The 15,289-nt window shown below is 33.4% G+C and overlaps 1 protein-coding gene across 2 annotated transcripts in view; it reads right to left on the bottom strand.

The window, feature by feature from the left end:
• The window catches only part of LOC117345139 (Hermansky-Pudlak syndrome 3 protein homolog), a 31,180-nt gene extending 16,242 nt beyond the window's left edge, over window positions 1-14,938 (bottom strand). Inside the window, exons 1-11 of one of the 2 annotated variants that reach the window (XM_033908131.1) lie at window positions 14,612-14,938; window positions 10,553-11,314; window positions 10,105-10,221; window positions 9,702-9,713; window positions 8,312-8,431; window positions 7,132-7,310; window positions 6,554-6,670; window positions 5,795-5,916; window positions 4,245-4,314; window positions 3,227-3,399; window positions 2,309-2,417 (exon numbers count right to left, since the gene is read on the bottom strand). In XM_033908131.1, coding sequence (XP_033764022.1) covers window positions 2,309-2,417; window positions 3,227-3,399; window positions 4,245-4,314; window positions 5,795-5,916; window positions 6,554-6,670; window positions 7,132-7,310; window positions 8,312-8,431; window positions 9,702-9,713; window positions 10,105-10,221; window positions 10,553-11,314; window positions 14,612-14,840 — 2,010 coding nt within the window. In that variant the 5' untranslated portion in view covers window positions 14,841-14,938. The remainder of the gene's footprint in view (window positions 1-2,308; window positions 2,418-3,226; window positions 3,400-4,244; window positions 4,315-5,794; window positions 5,917-6,553; window positions 6,671-7,131; window positions 7,311-8,311; window positions 8,432-9,701; window positions 9,714-10,104; window positions 10,222-10,552; window positions 11,315-14,611) is intronic. The other variant, XM_033908132.1, reaches the window with a different exon arrangement.
• Window positions 14,939-15,289: the final 351 nt, after the last annotated feature.

Here is a 15,289-nt window from a genome sequence, read left to right as displayed (position 1 = left end):
CTGTAAAACTTACACTTTTGGTGAGCTGTTTATACTGTAAAACTTACACTTTTGGTGAGCTGTTTATACTGTAAAACTTACACTTTTGGTGAGCTGTTTATACTGTAAAACTTACACTTTTGGTGTGCTGTTTATACTGTAAAACTTACACTTTTGGTGAGCTGCTTATACTGTAAAACTTACACTTTTAGTGAGCTGTTTATACTGCAAAACTTACACTATTGGTGAGCTGTTTATACTGTAAAACTTACACTTTTGGTGAGCTGTTTATACTGTAAAACTTACACTTTGGGTGAGCTGTTTATACTGTAAAACTTACACTTTTGGTGAGCTGTCTAAACTGTAAAACTTACACTTTTGGTGAGCTGTTTATACTGTAAAATTTACACTATTGGTGAGTTGTTTATACTGTAAAACTTACATTTTTGGTGTGCTGCTTATACTGTAAAACTTACACTTTTGGTGAGCTGTTTATACTGCAAAACTTACACTATTGGTGAGCTGTTTATACTGTAAAACTTACACTTTTGGTGAGCTGTTTATATTGTAAAACTTACGCTTTTGGTGTGCTGTTTATACTGCAAAACTTACACTTTTGGTGAGCTGTTTATATTGTAAAACTTACACTTTTGGTGAGCTGTTTATACTGCAAAACTTACACTTTTGGTGTGCTGTTTATACTGTAAAACTTACACTTTTGGTGAGCTGTTTATACTGTAAAACTTACACTTTTGGTGAGCTGTTTATACTGTAAAACTTACACTTTTGGTGAGCTGTTTATACTGTAAAACTTACACTTTTGGTGTGCTGTTTATACTGTAAAACTTACACTTTTGGTGAGCTGTTTATACTGTAAAACTTACACTTTTGGTGAGCTGTTTATATTGTAAAACTTACACTTTTGGTGAGCTGTTTATACTGTAAAACTTACACTTTTGGTGAGCTGTTTATATTGTAAAACTTACACTTTTGGTGTGCTGTTTATACTGCAAAACTTACACTTTTGGTGAGCTGTTTATACTGTAAAACTTACACTTTGGGTGAGCTGTTTATACTGTAAAACTTACACTTTTGGAGGGCTGTTTATACCATAAAACTTATGCTTTTGGTGAGCTGTCTAAACTGTAAAACTTACACTTTTGGTGAGCTGTTTATACTGTAAAATTTACACTATTGGTGAGTTGTTTATACTGTAAAACTTACATTTTTGGTGAGCTGCTTATACTGTAAAACTTACACTTTTAGTGAGCTGTTTATACTGCAAAACTTACACTATTGGTGAGCTGTTTATACTGTAAAACTTACACTTTTGGTGAGCTGTTTATACTGTAAAACTTACACTTTTGGTGAGCTGTTTATACTGTAAAATTTACACTATTGGTGAGTTGTTTATACTGTAAAACTTACATTTTTGGTGTGCTGCTTATACTGTAAAACTTACACTTTTGGTGAGCTGTTTATACTGCAAAACTTACACTATTGGTGAGCTGTTTATACTGTAAAACTTACACTTTTGGTGAGCTGTTTATATTGTAAAACTTACGCTTTTGGTGTGCTGTTTATACTGCAAAACTTACACTTTTGGTGAGCTGTTTATATTGTAAAACTTACACTTTTGGTGAGCTGTTTATACTGCAAAACTTACACTTTTGGTGTGCTGTTTATACTGTAAAACTTACACTTTTGGTGAGCTGTTTATACTGTAAAACTTACACTTTTGGTGAGCTGTTTATACTGTAAAACTTACACTTTTGGTGAGCTGTTTATACTGTAAAACTTACACTTTTGGTGAGCTATTTATACTGTAAAACTTACACTTTTGGTGAGCTAACCATACTGTAAAACTTACACTTTTGGTGAGCTGTTTATACTGTAAAACTTACACTATTGATGAGCTATTTATACTGTAAAACTTACACTTTTGGTGAGCTAACCATACTGTATATGCTGTAAAACTTACACTATTGGTGAGCTGTTTATACTGTATACTTACACTTTTGGTGAGCTGACCATACTGTAAAACTTACACTTTTTGTGAGCTGTTTATACTGTAAAACTTACACTTTTGGTGAGTGATTATACTGTAAAACTTGCACTTTTGGTGAGCTGTTTATACTGTAAAACTTACACTTTTGGTGAGCTGACCATACTGTAAAACTTACACTTTTGGTGTGCTGTTTATACTGTAAAAACTTACACTTTTGGTGAGCTAACCATACTGTATATGCTGTAAAACTTACACTATTGGTGAGCTGTTTATACTGTATACTTACACTTTTGGTGTGCTGTTTATACTGTAAAAACTTACACTTTTGGTGTGCTGTTTATACTGGAGGGCTTGTCTCACTACATAGGCCAAACTCAGACCTGACATCAGGTAGTATGGTAAACCTAAGTGCCACTGAGAATTCCCCGGCCTTCAAAACAGAAAACAAAAACAGTCCATAACAATTCAATATTACAGCAAAACAATTAAAAATACTACTAGAATGGGTATTTTAGGGGTAATTTTTCAAATATCAACTTTATTTCAGAACAATTGCTAAACATTGAGTTACATTTTGTGTATTAACATAAATCAAGCATTCCTATTTGTGCAGTTGGAAACATGTGAGGAAGCGAAACACCCCAAGAAAATCTACTTGGTCAAGCAGGTGACCTCCACACATTTTCACATCCAACATGTGGAAGGCAAATGTCTTCTAGGAAGTACCACTTTGCCATTGACCAAACTGGCAACATAAATCGTTCAATCTGTTGTTTCTACAGTAAAATGGAGTAAATATCACATTATCTAAACAAATACATGTAACTGTACTAAAGAATTGGTAACTGAATTATTTCTATATGAACATGTACCATTGATATCGGGAAATAAGCTCTAGGATTCAGTACCTAAAATCATGGCCCAAAGTAGGGTTCCATTAATATCTGGCAATAAGCCCTGGGATCCAATACCTAAAATCATGGCCAAAAGTAGGGTACCATTAATATCTGGCAATAAGCTCTGGGATCAAGTACCTAAACTCAGGACCAAGGTAGGGTACCATTAATATCTGGCAATAAGCCCTGGGGTCCAATACCTAAAATCATGGCCCACAGTAGGGTACCATTAATATCTGGCAATAAGCCCTGGGATACAGTACCTAAAATTGGGACCAAGGTAGGGGCTAGGCTTTTACCAGGTAATTACGGTACATTTTGTTTCTTTAATTATGTAACTTACATTGAATAGAACTCTCCAAGCAGAGCGGCAGACTCCTGGAGTAAATCTGAATCTTGTGATCCGTCACCAGGGCTTCCCGTTACCATGGTGCTGCGGAGAATCATGTGACCTTCCTCCAACAGGCTAATGTAGGTGTCCGGGTTCTTCTGCTGAAAGCGTGACCCAAAGGCTATCTGTGAAGATGTCAAAAGAAATGGATGATAAATTAACAAAAATAGATTTGCTGAACAAGACATAAGTAAATAGTTTAGACAACTACCCTTTATCAAGACACAAATAAATTGTCTTGGCAAAGAGGCATACTGCCTTGATAATATCTTCACTGATTATATATCAATTTTTAGTAATACACTACGCATCAAGCAAATATGTGTTTTTCAGATCCAGTAGCAGCATTGGACCATTCTGTCACTATTACTTCACTAGAACCTAATACATATTTTAATGGAATTATTGCAAATATTCTCAAATTTTACAAAAAATTCCTATTTACCAAAAAACTGGATCCAAGGCCCTATGTTTCTTATGTCTTTAGTTATACATATATCCTACATATCTGTTACTAGAGCATTTTTACTTTAAAAGAAACTAAATCAAAACACAACATTTAAAATCTGACTGATTTTGACAGACTAGCTAGTAAAATGATTTTAAGCAAAGTTTTGTACTAATCTGTGTTAGTGTCATTTTCATAAATCAATTTCAGGACCTCTTGGACATCGTTTTTGGTCAAAAATTTTCATGTGCAAAATATACTGATAGAAATTTTTTATCCGGCATTTTCAGCCCTAAAAAGTACCTGCGCAAATTACATTGGTGCATAAATTACAATTCCTTACAAATTCTTAATCCTTTAGCTTTTATTGGATTTTTTTTTTGACAGATCGGCTAGTAAACAAATATATTGGTAAGTCTACAGCCTTTAGCTTACTTTAGAGTGTCGAGGCAATAAAATAGACGGCATTATATCAAAGTCTAACTGTGTGTCTCAAAAAACTTCTCCTCTAGAAGTGCTTACCATTTCCTTATATAACTCCCCATGAGAATATTTCTTCAGGGCGTACAGACTCCAAAGGTAGTCGTCTTGTCTGAAAAGACATAACTACAATGTATAGACACAAGATTTTCCCCATATATTATACAATTATTCACTTTGATTGAGGGGAATATAGATATTTATCAACACTAAAATTGTTATATTGACCACTATGAATGAGAGATAAATATAACATTTCTAGAGTTAATAAATAACCTGATATTCATCAATACTTAAGGCAAGATTGTTATTTCCACATTTTCCTGTTCTTTACAAAAATGTTAAACTTTCAAAGGCTTAAAAAACGATGCAGATATATTTTCTTCAGAAAGTGTGATACAGATTTATCTGCAGATTTTGTTTACACGGTATCTATCTATCATGATTTTATTCTACCTTCGAAAAACAGCTACTATTCACCTAAATTAGATGAGGAGAATTCTCTTTCAGATTCAGAGTTGGAGCAAGATCATTAATTATCATTGATTTGTTGTCATTTCAGAAATAAATTGTATATTAAGTTAAATAATAATCATAATTTGGGTAAATCATGACGTCCTAAAACTTTTTTTTTTTTTTTTTTTTTTTTTTTTTATTCAATTTTAATTTTATCAACAACACATTACAAATACAATACATGTCCATTCAAACTTACAAGCATACATCATATTCATTTAGATATAGTGTTATATATATTCATACATGTAACCATTCTATATGTCTTTACTCACTCACTCGCACACATAAAGACACCAAATCAAACTTACACATTACAAACATACTGGGGGGGGGATTTTCTTTTGCAGCCTCAGACTAATTGTTTGATTACACAGATGGTAAATAGTGTATACAACTATACATTGTCCACGTAAAAGTATAGACCTGAACTTTAAATTGTCAGCACAAAACTGTTACATTAAATAAAACCACATCATAGATATATTAAAATCATTAAAATCATATGTTAAAACTTTATTTATAAGAAAAGAATCTTAAACATTCAGGTACAGTGACACCTGGCTTTACCGACAATGTATGGGACTGAGTCGATGTGTCAGATGTGACAGTGTGTCGGTAAAGTCAGTGTCGGCAATGACTTTGGTTTGTTTTTGTTTAACGTCCTATTAACAGCCAGGGTCATTTAAGGATGCGTCAGGTTTTGGGGGTTGAGGAAAGCCGGAGTACCCAGAGAAAAACCACTGACCTATGGTCAGTACCTGGCAACTGCCCCACGTATGTTTCGAACTCACAACCCAGAGGTAGAGAGCTAGTGATAAAGTGTCGGGACACCTTAACCACTCAACAACTGTGGCCCCGTGTCGGCAATGACAGCGACACATGGACATGTATAGTGGGATTTTGCAGAATGTCTTTACAAGTTAGTCATTGATATTAAAATGAGGTTTAACTGCATATGTAAACAAAATAAAGATAATGATAAATTTCAAACTCTGTCACCCTGTATGGTGATGTGACATAAAAACTTTATCGAACAAATACTTTTTAAAAAGACAAAGTCACAAAATACCTACTTGGTACCACTATCCACCATGGCGAGGAGAATGACATGGTTCTCTGATACGGTCACCTTCTTAGGGCCTATAAATGGGTGTATACCACACAGACACACCTCCCGTTTGACAGATGGAAACACCTTCAACAAGGCATAACATGGATATTACCAGAGTAAGGGACGAAACGATTCCTTGTTGTAAAAAGGAAATGTTTTAATTACAATTTCAGATAATTTTGAGATTTCATTTCATTAGATTTTTGTTTTAATGTGTATACACAGACCTGAATATTACCTGTAAACTGTTTTCAATTGGTGTACAGATTTTTTTTTTAAATTGGAAATTCTGTTTACCTAGTTCATATGTAGCACCAATGGGCACCTACATATGAAATTTGAGAGAGATTCATTAATTCCTTTCTGAGAAATAGCGGTAACAAATTTCAAGTGTCAAAATTCAAAATGGCAGTCTGTCAGCCATTTTGTTTTCTGCTTATTATCATTTCACATGTACAACAAGCTAAGGACCAAGAGGAATTTAATCTACATATGAAATATGAGAAACAGCCAAGAACAAGTACTCTCAGAGAAATAGCTGAAGCAGATTTAACTGTCTAAATTTAAAATGGTATCACGGATGCTTTAAACGGCCCCACCATTTGCATCTGCTAATGGCTTTGCTTAAACACAGTCTTAAACTAGATACCTATAACGACTGACATTTTAATCCACTATTTCACAGTGATTGTTGACTGTAGATGAAGTTTAATGTTCATACTTTTAGAGGCGAGGCATAATCCTCCATACTGAATACAGCCGCAGCCGATGCCCGACAGGTATAAATTTCTAGTCCATTGTCTGTCAGAACATATATCAGCTCTCCTTCTGCCCAAATCTGTAACAGAAGATATACCACCTCAATATACAGCATGTCAAATAAGCTATAATATGACCCTTGACTTTTGAAATTTCAGAAGTCAAATCTCAATTTCTCAGAAATCTGAAGGTCAAAACATAGAGACATGTCTCTTTAATCTCAAGAGTCAAAATCTCATTTTGGGGAGTCAAAAACATAAAAATGTTCAAGTACTTATCAGAGGATTATAGAGAATCTATACACCCAAAACTGATCAATTTTACCTTAATACTTTAGCATGGTTCCTTCCACCTGATATCAAATAGATCACAGACAGATCATGATGTTAGCATAACCAGTTAATAGCCATATCATACATAAGTTGACAAGAGCATATTCTAAGGTAGATATAACCAGAACCCTTGAATTTTGAAGGTAAAGTTGACTTTAAGCAATATCACCCGTAATAGAATGTATAACATGACTTTAACATATGTCACCTGTTTGGCCGGCATAGTGTACTTGTACTCGGACAACAGAAAGTTGTGGGGCCACAAACTGTGCAGGAACCCTGTGGTATCGCCACTGATCAAAACGGACATGCCAAGTAGGTCGCTGAAGCTGGAGGAGTGGACAGGGATTGTCCCCATTCTGTCTCCAACACTGAACCGCTCATTTTCTAGAAAAGTATAAAAAGGAAGTAATGCAGATGGTTCTCTCTTAAAATCAATAGCTTTTTCATAAATTATCATAACTTTGGAAAAGAATCTCTTCATCTCATGATGTAAGACATATGTACATATAAATAGACTAATTTACATATAATTAGACAAACTTACATACAATAAGAGGAATTTACATATAATCAGACTAATTTACATATAAATAGACTAATTTACATATAATCAGACTAATTTACATATACTCAGACTAATTTACATATAGACTAATTTACATATAATTAGACTAATTTACATATAATCAGACTATTTACATATAAATAGACTAATTTACATATAATTAGACAAACTTACATACAATAAGAGTAATTTACATATAATTAGACTAATTTACATATAATCAGACTAACTTACATATAATTAGACTAATTTGATATACATTGTAATTAGAATAATTTACATATAATTAGACTAAGAGTAATTGCAACAAATTTAAGTTAGTTTGTTTAAGGGTTTATTGTCCCATGAACACCAAGGGCCATTTTGAGGCAGGGTTTCCTTTTACATTGTAGTAGCTTGTGGCTGCCAGGTCATTGAACAACACACAGGAGGCCTGCGGCATGACATCCAGAGCAATTGGGATGAAATGTCTTATCAAAAGACTCAACCACAGCACAAGTCAGGCTTTGATCTCAAATTCCAGAGAAACAAAAACTGTCTCAAGGGTAGGGATCGAACAACAAACTTCAGATTTTCACATGAGGTTGTCTTGGTCAGATGCTCTCTCAACCGAGCTATTGTGGCCTCTACTACTGTACAGAATTTAGTATAATATATATTTATGTCTATCAAACCATTAATACAAACATATACCTTTCATAAATTTATGTTTTACTAAATTCATGCAAAATCTTAGATAATAATATATTAATTTTGTACAAGTATAATTATAATATTCATTATCAGTCACCTGAAATGAAGTATTGTACTAGAAACTTACTAGCCACATATGTGGGAACAATTTGTATGTGTCGCCAGCCGCCATCGATATCCTGAATGTTCCACCGTTTATACAGAACAGTCTCAACCTTCACCTCCCCAAAGGTCACGTGACCACCTCCTAAAACATCGTTCAAATAATTAAACATGAATTATTAAGTTTCATTATGAAAACAGTTCAAGTTTGCTTGTGTGCGTAATATGTATAACAGTAGTCAAAGTACATAGAGGATATCTAACAGTGTCTTCAGTAATACCAAATATATTTCACGAGTGGGGCTAATATTTTGATATTTTTCACGAGTGCGCAGCACGAGTGAAAAATATCAAAATATTAGCCACACGAGTGAAATATATTTGGTATTACTGAAGACACTGTTAGATATTCTGTTTATTACATTTTTTATCAACGAAAAACCTACCCCGTATGCTAACTAGGCCTACAGCGATAATTTGTAAACAAAAAAGTAGTTTCCCCTGTCCAGGTGCTGACATATATGTCGGGCTTTCTGATTGGTCAATTATTTTGGTATTTTCTAATCATTAATTTGATTGGTCAAATCAGCAAAAGTGATTTTTTTCACTAGTGAAAAATATCACTTTTATAGAATGAATAATTTTTGATATTTCACTGGTAAAAATGTAATAAAACTCCTTTCTCCTCCAGAACATTTTTAGACAACTTCATTTCCTTTTACAACATTGAAGATTCTCCTGGTTCTAATACATTTTTTTCAAACGCTTTTTCCCAAAAATTTAAATATATATAATGCATCAATTTCTTTTGAATTTTGATCTCACTAATAAATCAATCATCATAATCATTCAACTAAATTTATTTGTTTTCAAAAGTAAAAATATATATGCAAATGTACATGTATATACGGTTATATAATGAAACTGGTTAAGTATACAATAATTCAGGCATCAATCTGAGGATATTAAAAGATGCAATTAACTTGGACATTATTTTCATGCAAAAGCTTTTAATAAAGAGATACCATTATGATGTTTCTACATATCTATATAACCACAGCCTAAAAAGCATGAAAAGCATATTCAAGATGCAAATTTAACATGCAGTCGAGCCAAAAGTAGTTTTGCTCTGTAATTACAAGCAACAAATACCAAGATATGTCTAAATGTAAAGATTGAAATTGCTTTCATAATTGGGTCGGCACTGAAAAGCAGAGAATCATCTAGAGAATGGTCCATGGAATCCAACAGAAAGAATCCACAATCTTAATTTAAGTCTAGCTGACCAGGTAAACCATGAAGGCAATTAATATCAAAGCAGCAAAATCTACTATAATGTATACAATAAATTTAAATGCAAACTTAAGCCTATATATAATTTCCACATCCAACTATTGGCTATATACCATTCTTACCTTCAAGGCTGGCTGTTGAAAAATCAAAATTAATGTAATAGTTGCAAATTGGAATTTCAAAATGTTAAAAGAATGATACAGAAATCATTAATCATGTATACAAAAGTTGAGGAATAAAGTTATTGCAATAGGTAAAAAAGCATTTCTGGACAGGACTCACTCAAAGTCAGGTCTCCGGTGTGATCTGGTATATATACAGCTCTATCAACTGAGCCTTGAACAAACTGAGTCTCTGACTAAGAGCCCAATCTTAAGGAAGGTTTGGCCTAGGCAGTTTCATTTAGTTATCAAATTTTTTTTTTTTTTTTTTTTTTTTTTACTTATATCATAGGCAATAAAGTTCAAACTAGATAAATTTATGATGCACTGTCACATCAACTCATTCGTAGAATACTAGTTATACCTCTCAAATCTTTGACCTTTGGAGGGTCAGCCAATAGGAGATCCCTACACAACAAATCTTGGAGCCCCTTCAGATGAACAGTTTTGCTATCACGGAAGAGTTGTCTTCTCTTATTACCTGCAAAAGTAATTATAATAGCCATCTGTTCATGAAAATGAAGTAACAACAGTCTTTTGCTTTAACTAGTTCCAGTCAGAACAATACTAGATTGGATCATTTGAATATACCTGTAGACATCATAGCATTACATTACAATAAAACATATTACAATATATAGAAAATATCAGAGATGTATTTAAGACAGATCTGTTAGATTTTCAGAAATTTTTCATAATTCTCCCTTAATATTCATAACTAATATTTCTCTAGATGTCTTAAATTTACAAATTGGCAATTTGAAAATTATTGCTTAAATACTAACTTATATACATGCATCTAAGACACTAACCTGAAGGCTCATTTCTAGGCAAATCTGACTCTTCAAATTTCCAATGAACAAAGTTTTCATCATCAAGAATGCAACTGAAAGAATCCGCTACAGATTTTGTGATTGAAGAGTTAGAAAGAGCAGGACTTGGAGTTGATGAACTTCGCGATCCTACATTTGAAAACTGACTGACAACGGATGAATCTCTTTCATGTGAAAAAGAAGGGTTAATGATTGAGGATGAAGTCTTCCTGTTTGCTATTCGAAAACTCTCTGTACTGATACTTCTAGATGGTCGGTTAGTTTCAGCTTCATCAACTGCAAACTGTCCATAGGGTTTATCCGAATACAAAATCCGTGTGACTTGGATTTCTTTCTCTGATAAAACACCTACAAAATCCTCACACAGTGAGACCTGATTCACAGAAATGCTCCAGTCTAGCTGAAGAAATAGCACAACATCCAAAAAGGTATTGTCGGAATTTGGCACCGTTTTTTCCACTAGATGATATAGGAATATCACTTCTTCAGAAGCAATAGCAAGGTTACCGGTTCTGCTGCATGTTGATATGCAAGAAACTTTTTGTTTACATGGAATGTCAATCACATCCATCCAAATGCATTCAGTGTTAGATGGTTTTATACTCTGATTTCCCCCAGCTAGACGAACATGGGCTATTGGACGACTGTCTTCAGTACACACATCCCAGTTTAAATAGATTTTCACTGAATAAAATGTCTGCCTCCTGGACACCTTGCATTCTATTGTTGCAACATAGCAACCTAAAACAGAATAAGCACAACAAATATTAATTAACAGGTAAGTTTTTTTATAAGACAATTACATGTACACTGTGTAAGGGTTTTGGTTTGTTTTTGTTTAACGTCCTAGGGTTACTTGTACAATGTCTACCGAAGATAATTCGTTGTGATTCAGTCTTTTGTTTGTTTGTTTTTGTTTAACGGCCTATTAACAGCCAGGGTCATTTAAGGACGTGCCAGGTTTTGGAGGTGGAGGAAAGCCGGAGTACCCGGAGAAAAACCACCGACCTACGGTCAGTACCTGGCAACTGCCCCACGTAGGTTTCGAACTCGCAACCCAGAGGTGGAGGGCTAGTGTTGAAGTGTCGGGACACCTTAACCACTCGGCCACCGCGGCCCCTGTGTAAGGGTCATTCCAAACTGTACACTTGCAAAGACAGCGTGATAATACACTGTACTTAAATATGATAGCATATGTCATTTCAAATTCATAAGTAAATATATATTGCAGGGCTTTTTTGGGGGCCATTAATAGGCTCAATTCCCAAATGAAAGTATTTTGTATTTAAGCCAAATTCCCAAAATTGACCGTTTATTCCTGAAAACTTCTTTAACAATTCATCAATTTTCTTCCCAAAATGAAACAAAAATGCCCCATTCCAAACCAGTGAGAAAATAACATGCATTGTATCATACGCAAACTCACCTTTTATATGCCAGTTGGAGTATGGATTTGTTACTTAACATTGCAAAATTTATTTATCTAGTAAATTTTGCAATATATTTAATAATTCACTAGCGAAATTGATTGATGACAGGGTATTTAATAAAATTGTACTTAAAGATGTTTACTGAAAGTGTTAGTTTAACTTAAAAACTTGATCTTGTTCCAACGGAAGTATTCATCAATTTTTGGCAGTGGTGCTTTCCCATGTGCAAATAAATTTATTTTTATATTTGTATGATGTTTCAGGACTATAAATATAAACGACTTGGACGAAGAAAAAAAAATGAAAAAAAAAGAGAAGAAGTTTTAAGTTATTTTGGCTAGTTGTACGTAGTAAGCGTATAAAAGCTACAGTTGAGTGTAAGCTAACCTTTACACCCTAGTGCACTACATTTAAGCTACAGGTAAACTAGTAGTGCACTACGTCCAGTCAGGTGTGACCACAAATCCCCCTATACAGGTAATGGACAGTGCCACTGGACACCTGTGTTAGATACCTGTAATTGAATTATATCTGCCATCCTGACTTTACCAGGTATATTTAAATGTTGATACAATTTTATCTAATATCAACTCAAAATAAAATTGGTTCTTATATGATATATTATACAAGAGAAATTAAAACTCTATCAATTGGATTTGTAGTGGGGTTTTTTATCATTATTTTTTTTTAAAAAGATTTCATTATAGCAGAGACCTATATTAATTTAGTATATAGGTCTCTGATTATAGTGTAAAATTAAGGTTTATCTCCTGATTTCAAAATTTTGATGCTTTTTCATTTTTTTTTAGCTGTAATTAATATATATACATTTTATATTCATGATTAATTCTACCTTATAGGCCTTGATGACTGTATGTAGATTTTTTTTCTCAAGTACACTGTATATGTACATATATTTTAATATTTATTATTTTATCAGACAAAAATATTCTAAAATTCAATATAATGTTACTTTACTAATATCTGTTAATTCAACCATGAAATCATTTCATAGTACATAATCAAGAATCAGAAGTTCCGTATATTCTCATTTATGTTCTGTAAGTCTCAGACATATACTATCTACACTACAAGTTATGTACATGTACCTGTATGTATAATTGGTACTCTCAGGACATGCCTGTTGTCATGGCCACCTGGGCCCCAGGGCCCAAACCCCACCTTACCACCACCTTATGGACCTCCATAAGACATTACCTATATATATATGTATCAAATGAGGATCATTCTTAAGGTATGCCTGTTTTAACACCTGGCTATAGTTTTGTCAAGCCCACAATAACCTCCCCCCAGGGGTCCATCTATAGCATGCTGTGCCAGGCTCCTCTGCCTTACCTACCTGTAATTAGCATCTAACACTACCCATATATAGTATCTACCTGTGGATGTTTTTCAAAAATTTATAGTTTTTTTTTTGCGAATCAACAAAAAATAATTAATTTTTGTATACATTTTTCTTCACAGTAAAGATATTCAATAAATAAAGTTTATATGCTGATTGTCTTTAATTATAAGAAGAGGTAAAATCCTCCTCAGTTATACATTTTAAGGTAAAGAACAATTAATAATTTTATTACTGCAATAGGGAAACACTTAAATGCTGATCAAAATGTATCCCAAAATTTTGTTTTTAAACAATATGGAAAAACATGTTAGCGTGAACTGTTCAAAAAAACTTTGGCTTAAGGTCCACATGTGTATATAACATATTTGTACAAGTAACATATACCTTTTATAAACTTAAAATTTTGAAATGTAGAACTGTTATGATCAATTCCAGTACATTCAAATAATCTCTTTCTTTACATGTTACATCAAGGTTTAATTAATTTGATTATGTGTTCAGGTTTCTGACTTTAAGCATTGGATGTATACACATAGAATGTACAACATATATTATGGGCTGAATTAGGTTTTAATAAGCATAATATCACATCAAAAATGAAATTATGAATATGCTGCTTAATTTAATCTGAAATTAAACTACAATATAAATTAAATGTATCAAATTGAAAATGTTCAAGTAACGATTTGTTTTCAAATGTTTAATTGTATACTTTCATGTGATGAAAACAAACTTACTGGAATTACACATGTAAAATATATAACTGATTAATCAATACAAAATATAAAGTACCAAAAGATAAATGAAACTTGGCTTGAACAATTTAACTTAGTTAAAGGATTTATAGAGTAAATCTGTCTTAACTTAGTTAATTAACAAGAAAAGAAAGGTTGAAATATAACATCAAACTAAACTTCCAAAACCTTTTTAATAACTCTGAATTTCATTTATTTATTTATGGGTTTTACGTCTGCTATTACGGCCTTTCAGCTGACGAGTTCTGAATATAACTGCTAGATAGCCTTATATATACAGTACAGGTAGCCTTGGGTACTACCCATTACCTGTATGGGGTTTTTGCTGTTCATCACCTCTTAGGGTGTAGTGCACTACCTACTAATTTACCTGTAGTTTAAATGTAGTGCACTAGGTGTAACGGTTAGCTTACACTCAACTGTACACCTCATTTTGGGACTTTGCGTATAAATGAGCGTGGACCTGTTATGCAGTGGATAAATGTACCTGTTTCGTTATACAATAGCTGCTCGATCGGTGCCTCCGTCGAAAACGAGTTTGCCTTCAAATATTTTGACCCAGAAGGATCGTGTTCGTCGAGTACAAAAACCTCGATAACACATTGTTGTGTTGCCACAAAAACTCTCTGTTTTGATGAAAACACTGCCACTGGTTCGCCGTCAACTGGAACAACACTTTGAGACTTGAAATTATGGCACTTGTACACTTTAACCATTGTTTTAGAATTACATGACAATATCTACAAGTAACAAAAATACTAAGCTAAACAGATGTACCAAAATCTGTTGTGCACTTCAGACGTCTGCCATTTTGTATATCACATGATCAAACTTCAAACTTCCTATACAAAACAATTTCTGATTGGTTACATGGAATACTTTGAACCAATCAAATCGAGTGTTGCATTCCAAGATTTAGTGTGTGTATTACAAGGTGGCGCCACTTACAAACACATGTCAAAACATAGCAGACAGCTGTTTGCCCGTACACAATAAGCGAAGGTAAGTACACATTTCGGCAGAAAAAAAAGAACAGTAATAGACAGCTTCATTGTATGCATGCGATTCTGGTGTAACATGTGTGTGTCATATCATATTGCTACAGCAATTTTCATTAAACCATGTTTTGTGCAACAGTACAAATCCGGTACTGAGCGAGTGAATC

The sequence above is a fragment of the Pecten maximus genome, chromosome 16 (genome assembly GCF_902652985.1).
Source record: "Pecten maximus chromosome 16, xPecMax1.1, whole genome shotgun sequence".
NCBI lineage: Eukaryota > Metazoa > Mollusca > Bivalvia > Pectinida > Pectinidae > Pecten > Pecten maximus.
Note: the sequence above shows the minus strand (reverse complement) of the source record. Positions and strands in the feature narration are given on the sequence as shown.